Source organism: Montipora capricornis, chromosome 4 (assembly GCF_036669925.1).
Source record: "Montipora capricornis isolate CH-2021 chromosome 4, ASM3666992v2, whole genome shotgun sequence".
In the NCBI taxonomy this organism is placed as follows: Eukaryota; Metazoa; Cnidaria; class Anthozoa; order Scleractinia; family Acroporidae; genus Montipora; species Montipora capricornis.
The window spans coordinates 2,489,381-2,499,380 of NC_090886.1; the positions used below are offsets into that span (position 1 = coordinate 2,489,381).

A 10,000-nucleotide genomic window follows, 5' to 3' on the forward strand; every position below is an offset into this window, starting at 1 on the left:
TACCTGGAAACTGCATTTTCTAAGCCTATCAGAATGGAGACATTTTGCCATGCATATATATTATATTAGAGCATAAGAATTAGCATAGTAGTGTAAACATCGAGCATAGTGTGGCCAACCCCACTCCCAGTCAGTAAAGGCTATTGGGTGAGGAGCCCTCCCCTGAAACAATAGACGTTAATTACCGGGTTATCGGGTCGGTTATCGAAAGAATGCCCCCCTATTCTTTTCATTCGCGCCATTTATTTAAAGAGTTCCCTGCTAGCAGAGCTAGGTCTCTTTTCCTTTTGCGTTCGCTGGGCTGATGAGACCTCCCTGGGATGAAACTCACTGTGTTGAGCACGCGCGGCGGTTACTTAGCGACCGAATCCTCACGCTATACTTAATTTTGTGTGGGCTCACTGAACGACAGCGGGATTACTGTAAAGCAGTGCGCTCAAGTCAATGTCAGCAAACATGTCATGGGGAAGGCGGTTTGAAGAGTGCCTTCCAAGATTGTGGACGGCGGTTGGATCAAAGTGAGTTTCGACACATGGCAGAGGTCCCTTTTCCCGTACTCGTCAGCGAAGCCTGATTCTCAGATGATCCAGGTCGCCAGAGTGCGTGACACGAGCGACCTGGACCGTCTGAGAATCAGGCTATCGTCAGCCCAGCGAACGCAAAAAGAAAAGACACCTCTGCTGGTAAAATTTTTGAAGAGCAGTGAAGCAAAGAGAATTAAGAATATTGTATCGGTGGTATTGCCTCAGTATTGCATCGCAGTCAATTTAAAGAGCAGAAAAAAGATAAAGCAAACCATCTGTACCTCAATGAACGCCTTCTTTGCTTATAATAGCAGTATATTTAGAGGAATAACAAGTTTGAATCACGTTGCTGATGATATTGCCTTAATTTACTCTTCTTGTTAGAAATAAGCTAAATGCTTAAGCTGATATGTTGAATTTGTTTTTATAATATCTCGTTTCATTTGGCTTAGTCTAAATAACAGTGCGTCATCAAAACCAATATTGCTTGCATTCTGTCAATGTTTAACCCCCCCCCCCTCCCCGAATACTTCATTTTTCAAAATAACCTGGGAAAACTCAAAATTCCGTTTTTCAGCCTTTTCAGCACAAAAGGACATGCAATGAAATTGTACAAGCATTAAAAACGTCCTCATCTGACGGTAGCGAGAAAACAGATGCACATTTAAAGAAGTCTTAAGGAACCTTAAAAAGAACAGTGTTCTCGGCGAATATCAAGAAGAAAAGGCGATTGAGTCAAATTAATTGCGTCCTCGCCAAAATCGTTGTGAAGTGCAACCATTTCCTTAAAAAATGAAGCAATTTATGCGTCCATTCTTTAATAAATGAGCGTAGAAAAACTGAACTTACCATCTACACTTTTAATCCCTTGCGCTGCGGGCTTATTGCGTGATAGACTCACGGGTTGAATTGATTAAAATAAATGCATGTTCGTTCCAGTTCCTGACCATGAGGCTCCAAGTTGGGGGGCTATTTGATATTTCATTCAAGAAAAGGACGCTTAACATCGCACCCAGGTTCCCAGAGAACCTTGAGCACAATGTTGGAAATAAACGAAATAAAATCATTGGCGTAAATTTTTCACGATACGCCACCGCCGCTATAACGTCAAAAGATCGCTCTGTAGCGTTTTTTGTTCATCCACCGGCTTTGTTCATTACACCACAGCGTCAACTCGGTCTCAAAATATTAATTACCAACCACTTATCGAGAAGACCATGCTTCGACTGTTTTAAAACCAGCATAACCACAGAAAATCCTCTCGGAGACGAGAAGACTAACAGCGAACTCACTCTTTCATACACGATGTAATTTTATGACACCCATTATGCTCCAAAAGTAGAATGAAACATCGCAATAACCACTTAAATTTTTTGAACAACATATAATCAGAAATACAGCAAAAGGAAAGAGAAGCATGGATGGACACAAATGGAAACGATTGGCCGAAACAGAAAATACCATAATACTATTTGATTGTCTCCCAAAATTTTAAGAAAAGGCCTTATAAAATGCAGTGCTCTTTGTATTTTTAATTCTACTTTCTCGCACCGGTGGCTCAGTTAGTTGAGCACCGGGCTGTCACGCGGGAGGTCGTGAGTTCAACTCCGGCCGTACCTACACTCAGGGTCTTTAAATAACTGAGGAGAAAGTGCTGCCTTTGTAATTAACAACACCAACACTATTTTAGTTAATTCTATGACCATTCGATCAGTGCTGAAATTGCCTAAACTCTCGTGACCTAGCCCCTTTAACTAAGGCAGCTTGACCGGCGGTAACGAAATTCGCTCTGCGTATACGGTGTTCAATGAAAAGCTGTCAGTCATCCAATTCAAATATCAAATTGTTCGTTAACCCAAACGATTTGTGATCACTAGCACTAGAAACGGCTGATTCACCGCTTAGATCGTCAGTGCCATTAATCTCAGACCCCTCATTTTTTATCCCTTGCACTTTCTCCTTTTTTACATCTACAGAATCAAGGGATTTTTCCCTAAGACCGTTGAATTCTGTTCCTGACTCAACAGGAGAGGTCCCGTTAGTTTGTTCAGAACTGCTTCCTTCGCTTTCCTGTGAATATTTCCGGGCCTCAGCTTTCAATTTTGCCTCTAGTTTTCTTTTCCCTTTTCCCTTTTTGTTGCTAAATACACGAACGTTCGGGTTTAAATTGAAGCGGACGTTCTTGCTCGGAGACTCCGGTGTCCCGTTGAATTCCAACTCTTCCCCCTGGGAATCATCGGTCGATGTACTGGATGTCCGCCTCAGTATTGATTTTCGAGTCCTCATCGCGTTATTAATAACATCAATTGGAACAAAATCATCTCTCTTTTCTGCCGAGGTGTTCATCACCTCAGGGTCCAAGCTCACGGATTCTTTCTTTTGATTTTCGCACTTTGCTTCGTTTGACTCGTGCAGGTTGCTAGAATCGGGTTTATTTTTCTGTGATTCATCCATAAGATCTGTGGCTGATTCCTCGCATGAAGTGAAGTTAACTCCCACGTGTTCCGTGTTTGATTCCACGTTGTTAAGATCGTCGCTACAAGTGGTCTCAACTTCCAGGCTGAGGCAGTCATCCGTGACAGAAACAACTTTTACGCTCGCTTCCGCGTTTGTCGATGCCTTGATTCACGACACAAAGAAAAAGAAAGAAAATAGCATTGAATACATTCAGATCTTTGAAATAAAGCAACGATCTCACGAACTTGAGTTAAAATTGCAAGTCGCCTATTGTCTGCACCCAAGACAGGTGCTATAGTTGAGTACCAGCTGAATCAACTGAAGTCAGTATTCATATGCGTGCTCAATTAAAGAAATGACTACAGGCAGGTATTCACGGCAAAGGTCGTTTAAGTATAGAATATAATATACACTGGTGCAAGGAAATCAATTTTGATTACGATGGTTAAACATTTTTAACGTTAGAAAATGAAATCTTTTTCCAGGCCGCCAATGAGTAATGATCTTTTTATTTCATAATGCCTGATGATGAATTAACTGTAAGTGATAGAGGCTGCACGAATTTAATACCGAGTCGACTTTCGCTTTAAAGATGATAAAGGGCATTTTCTGTACTGCGTCGTTTTTTACTTTAAATCCATTAATTAGATCTGATTATTAAGTTGAAAAAATTATTAACGAGTAGACATCGATGAGACCCATAAAAACTTTCCGAGAACTAAAAAGCAGAAGCTAAAGCTACGACTTGCTCCTTTGGATAAAGAAACAACCAAAAAGGAAGCAAATACCAAATTGAGCGGAAAAGCGAGAGCGAACGCACATGGGTCTAGCACCGAGTGTCTACGACTTCCGTAAGTAATGGATAGAATTGTTTATTGTAACCTATTGCAACAAGAGCTGGACTATTACAAGGAGAAGTTGGTAGTTAACCAAAACAGTAATCGCAACGCTTAGACCGAAGAATACTTAATACTTGAAAATTTCGCGAAACGATCAGTAATAGTTGGTAGAATGGTGGTTTTACAATTCGATCGCGTGCAGTTGACTGAAGAGGAGTTACGAAGAATTCTGCTAGGAATTAATGTAAAGATACGATTATCCCGGCGGATGACATCTATGGAACCAGAATGGGTTATTAAAGGGGCTAGGTCACGCTATTTTAGGTAACTTTGTTTAATTTTGTTAATTATGAGCTCTAAACGTCAAATTGGCAAAGCAAAAGTCTTTCATTTGCAAAATCACTGCCACATAACAACTGAGAATGATTTTCCAGCTGTGTAAATGACATTTTGATATAGACTGATATAAATTTGAAAAAAGGTGGACCGACGTTTTTCAAATTTACCCAAATTCAATCCATTTTCAATCATCTCCAGTTTTGTCCATCCATGTCCCTTCTTGGCTTCCCTGTGTTTTGTTAGAGTCCTTCTATAGTTTTGAACAGTTATTTTGATATTTTAGTTAATTCTCCGACCATTCGATCAGCGCTGAAATTGCCTAAAATTGCGTGACCTAGCCCCTTTGATAATTGTAGCCCAATTTATCCGCGTTACAAAACTCACCCAGGGATCCTGTTCGGCAATTTCTTTCATCATCAGACCAACAGTGTCCTCGGTTATAAAGAACTTTGTCTGTAAATTCAAAGCAAGTATAAAAAGTTGCTTTGCCTTTCATCTCTTTTCTCATCCGTCTACAATTCGAGGATTTTTCTAGTGGCTCCAATCAAAATTACTAGCTTAAACGACTCCATCTACCTATGTCAGCATTTCTTCCCTACGCAAATGACTTACAACATCCAAATGGACTAATGAAGATCTGGAGCCGAATAGATTTGCTCAGTCGCTGAACTTTCTTTTTTGCGGGAACTGTCAAAACTGGCACTCGCTTCCGGTGTGTATGCTGTAAGCATACTGAAGTGCTGGCCAATTCAAATATCTGCTTTTATCACAACTATGCAATTTGTCATTCAACTAAAAGATTGGAGTAATAGACCTTTTAACCGATGCGGCGGCCACTTTGATTTCTATTGTTTCGAATAGCTATTATGGGATGCCCATATGTATTTGCCCCATGAGCATCCCATAATGTCTTTCGAAACAATAGAAATCAAAATGGCCGCCGTATCTGCAAAAAGGTCTATTGCAGAATACCTAGCTTCCCACGCAGACACTCTCAGGGCTTCGTCACGTGTTCTTCCCCCAAGAGGAGTGGAAGGCTACAGAATACCCGGCAACTCGAAAGAACGCTTCCTAGTTCCGGGGTACGTTGCTACTAAGTGGCTAAGGGGGGGATAGTGAGTGAGCGAGTACGCTATTACAGCGTAAACTGTGGCTACACGGCTACGTCGCTCCGCATCTTTGTGGCTTAGCCACGTAGCCATAACAGATCAGCCGCTTACACCGAATATCTAAGCCGCGAGTTTTTTAGAGTGGCCGAATATTCTACAGTTCAGCCAACAAGATTTTAAGGGAGATGGTGAAAATTTCACTTTTTAATCAGTTTCCTCGTACCAGTGGTCTTTTTGTCGCTTGTTTTATTTTAAACTTTGTATAGAACAATTGAGCTCAAACAAGAAAAACGAACTGCTGTTACCTCCAAATTTTCTTCTCCAGAACCGGCCTGAAAACTGTCCCACACACCTTTACAGGCGTCCAGTTTCCGTAGCGTCAAAACGAGATTTTCCTTGCTGACGTCAATATTACAGAGCTCTGTGTCAAGGTCATGCTCTTCCGGGAACTGAAGGTACAGGGTGAAATCTGGGGAAGGCAGTTCTCCGGGCTTGGGAGTCCCGGATGGAAAACTGATGTAGGCCTGACAAAAGAACGGAAGGAAAAGCTAGGGTGGAAAATATGAAATCCTTGCGATGGGGAGAGGAAAGGAGGGCAGGAAAAGATGTTACTGGAGATGGTTACCTTTTGACGCGGTTACATAGAATTTGCACTCTTTACCTCTCCTTGTATACTTTCCACCGATATGCAGCAAGATCGACGGATGCCAGCCTAACCCTGACCCTTCTGGCTTAACCCTAATTATCCAGAAAGGGGTACCACATGAACAGTCACCAAAACTGAACCTTTTTGAAAACAATGATTCGAACTTAAAACTGTAGATCAGCCACAGGCTTGAAAATACTTTTCTTGTTGATCTGGAGCTCTATTCTGTCAGTTTTCATTGGATTCTCTTTATAGACGGGAAACCGTGTTATTATCAGATGTCCAAAGTCCTTTTGAGCTAAGTTGATGAGTGCTAACATTTTGCCAACTCATTTATTTCACAAGTATACGTGATTGTCAAATGGGAGCAAGGGGATGGAAAACTAGTTTTAAAGCGTAGGCACCGGTTACTCAATGCACAAGTTGATTGGTCCATGATTTAACGTATTCGGGCAAACTGACCTTGTTTTTGTTGAAGCCGAGTGAGATCGACTCTAGGGCGATATTTGGCACATCGATGACAAATGTGATTACATCATTGTCTTGGTGATAACTGTAGGGGGGACAGGTGAAGAAACAAGGCGACGAGAAATCTGCGAAGGGCGATCACGATAGGGTAAGTGAAAGAATTATTCATGAGGCGAGGCTCTACCTTCGGGATATGGTGGAAGTGACTTGATACACTTCTTAGGTTGCACTGATACAACTCTACCCCTCTTTTTCCCAGTTACAGTTCCCGTGCCTCAAAATGAAGGATTAAAACCCTCTTTTGCAACTTTCGATTTCCAGTCACGTGGTCACGGTATCTCTCAAGTGAGATTTCGAACTTTTACTTCCCAGCTTGGCAACTTCAAGTCCTGTCTGTACATGGAATATGGTTGCCGTCAGTCAAACTCAAGAGTTAAATCTCCCTATTCGCAAAAACACAAATTGCAAGTTTGTGTGTTTCAAGCATATTTATCTCATTCTCATTTACTAGAAAATTCCTTCGTGTTCAACTTCACCAAAATTGTCTAAAATAAATTCTAATATTCAGGGTTAAGCACCGAATTTCAGATTTGTCGGTTACAACAACACTTTCTCTTGCTCGTTAAGTCACTGATTATGTGACTAAGTTCTAGCTATTTGACTGGCTAAACAATAAATGAATTGGACGTACCCATAGAGCTGTTAGGAATCTTAAACCGAATATCTAAATCGTCTGCCACCTCACTTTCCAGTTGCTGTTGATTGTCGTGTTTGCTAGAGATGTCAGTTTCTGCTGATGACATCTCGATATTTTCCACTGGGGTTCCCGAAAAGTCTCCTTTGCTTGATGTCGATGAAATCTCAATGATATTCTGTGAATTTTCTACTCCTGTTACTGAATCAGTCGCTTCTCCTTCGTCAACTATCTCACCCTGTGAAGTGAATGGCATACGGTTTATTGCCACTGCTTGAAGCCAATTAATGTAGCCCAAGATCAATGGATTGGGCTTGTTGATCTTTTACTCAACTCTAGGAGGTTTTTCTCCGGGTATTCTCATAACCAACATATGCATTTGCTTTGTTTTGCTTTAATTTGATTTCAGTGAGGGAGGTATAGGGTATTTTCGTGACCTTGTGATCGGCTACTTTTTTATCCCTGAAATACCTAGTGAAGTCCATGGTATTCGTGAAGCGTGATTTTGCAATGGTTTTCCGTGAAACGAGAATAACTGTTTTAAGTCTCTGTGACCAGCGACTTTCCCGTTGTCTTTGTTATTTCGTGAATTGTGAAATTGTGAATTGTGATACGCGCTCTCGAGCCCTTCTTTACCACCCTTTTCAATTGATTTACAGTTTCCCCTACGAGTAGAGCATACGAACTCGGCTATTCAACTTATTGAGACTTTTATAAAGGGATTGTAACCGTTCTTTTTGTCAACTGCACCAACATGACGCGGAGATTCAAATTTCTGAGCCCAAGTCACCCAATTACGCGGCTGAGTTTGATGGTCCTCTAATCAGCTCAAGACTTTTCCCCCAACACTTCAGCTTTCACCCTTAAAACGCTAGCTTGCAGTTGATTGTATCTCAAGATAACCCTGACAGTGATGGCCTTGGACATCATGGGTGTGTTATCAGTGACTGAAGTGACAACATCATCATCACCATCATCATCGTACTTTAAAATAATTTTATCACAAGTTAAGAGTTTGGCTTCTGTCCCAAGCTTCAGGATATTGGATTGTCACCTATCGCTATCAAATGGTTTCGCAGCTATCTCCTGTCGCGCTACCAAGTTGTTAAAATTCAAAATGCTATATCAGCTCAACTTCCTATGACTTGTGGCCCGGAGTGCCACAAGGAAACATTTTGGGACCGCTGCTCTTTAGTATCTACACTAATGATCTTACAGGTGGCGAACAGGCCACAATCTGGTGGGTACCCTCTGTTTGACACAGTGTGACCTTCCCCCCTTTGAAAAATCCTGGCTACGCCCCTGAAATTTCAACCTACAGGACCGGGTAAACGCGACTGATAACTGGACCTTTAGAAATCAACTTCTTAGAGCGAGTTTCAATTGAGTGTCGTAAAACCAAAACCAAAGTAATTACTTTGGCCAATCAAAAAGGATGGAGACAATCCAGTAAACCAATCAAAACTCGAAGTAATCACACGTAGCCGACACAAAGCGCGGGAAAATGTGCACACGCAAGCAAAGATTGGTTTTGGTTTCACTTCTGATTGGCTGAGAAAATGGCGCGAGAACTTTCAACCAATCACTGAGTGAAATAGATGCAAAACCAATTACTTTCGACACTCAATTGAAAACCGCTCTATAAATCCTAGTAAATCTATTTTAATTATTTTTGGCAACAGAGCGATGGTCAGCAAAGTAGAGGATTTTCATCTAACTTTGTCAGGAAAATAAATTACACCGGCCGCCGTTGCTAAGGATCTGGGAGTCATTCTGCATCCCTGCTTGACATCTCTATTAACTATGTTGACATATAATGATCATATAGCTTCAACAGTGTCCAGTTGCATGGCGCGCCTAGGCCAGATTAATCGAGTTAAACATGCTTTTGACTCAACCACCTTAACTATTATAGTTAATGCCTAAGTCTTTAGCAAGCTATATCATTGTTGTAATGTTTGGGGCAACACCTCCGAGTACAACTTAAGTAGGATCCAGGCTGTACAAAACCGTCAGCAATTCAAGGAAATACGACCACATTTCCCTTATCCTTAAAGATTTAAAGTGGCTACCTGTAAGACAGCAGTTGTATTATCGCCACACAATAATGACCTTTAAATGCATGCCAGGTTGCGAACCAGGGGCCAGTTGTTTAAAAGCCGATTAACGCTAATCTCAGGTTAAAATTTAACAAAGGAATTTTATTCTCTACTCCCAAATGCTGTTCAAGGCTGATATTCGGTAAAACGTTACATTAGAAGAAGTCAATCTTGAAAAATAAAAATAAGCACAGGACACCTTCACCAAAACGTTGAAAACATGAAACAAAAGTTTACGCTAATCCTGGATTAAGTTAATCGGCTTTCGAACAACCGGGCCCAGCCTCTTTATTTTCTAAATATATTCAAAGAGCTACCATCACCAAGCGTACAACGAGGAACTCCCAGATGCTAAATATTCGTTTGTACAAACCGCCACAGAACAAAGAACTTCCTATTTCAGGACAGTCAAACTCTGCAACTCACTGGATTTCTACTCTTAAGTTTCTCTTCAAATTTCCCTTGGCACTCTCTTAAATGTTAATATAACTAGCCAGATGCTAAAAACAAACACCTACCGTTTGCTCCAGGAAGCAAGGCATGGGTGAAGGTAAAACAGGCAACGTTACGATTAATCTTCTTTTGCTTTTGTCAAATTTCGCCGAGCCGTTTTCGTCATCCACTGGGTAAGGGAGCGCTAGTTAAGAACAGTTAAAAACAAAACAACAACTGCTTTTTCTTACAGAACGTTAGTTTTTGAATCTTCTATTCTTAGTTTGGAATAAACGAAAAAAAAAAGAACGAACGAAATTTTCTGACGTGTTTAGACTGTGGCGAATAAAGGATATGTCCAAATGATAGCGTGGACTGTTGCAGTTTAATAGC

At 41.1% G+C, this 10,000-nt stretch overlaps 1 protein-coding gene across 2 annotated transcripts in view; it reads right to left on the reverse strand.

Annotated features, from left to right (window-relative positions):
• Positions 1 to 10,000, reverse strand: part of LOC138045170 (protein kintoun-like) — a 25,359-nt gene that overhangs the window by 5,622 nt on the left and 9,737 nt on the right. Inside the window, exons 11-17 of one of the 2 annotated variants that reach the window (XR_011131542.1) lie at positions 9,964 to 10,000; positions 9,694 to 9,816; positions 7,074 to 7,314; positions 6,377 to 6,507; positions 5,574 to 5,792; positions 4,544 to 4,612; positions 1,374 to 3,143 (exon numbers count right to left, since the gene is read on the reverse strand). The exon at positions 9,964 to 10,000 is cut by the window's right edge and continues 44 nt beyond it. Coding sequence is in view for 1 of the 2 variants with exons in the window: in XM_068891583.1 (XP_068747684.1) it covers positions 2,343 to 3,143; positions 4,544 to 4,612; positions 5,574 to 5,792; positions 6,377 to 6,507; positions 7,074 to 7,314; positions 9,694 to 9,816; positions 9,964 to 10,000 (1,621 nt within the window). In the remaining variant the exon portion in view is untranslated. Of the gene's footprint in view, positions 1 to 1,053; positions 3,144 to 4,543; positions 4,613 to 5,573; positions 5,793 to 6,376; positions 6,508 to 7,073; positions 7,315 to 9,693; positions 9,817 to 9,963 lie in introns of those variants that run through there. The other variant, XM_068891583.1, reaches the window with a different exon arrangement.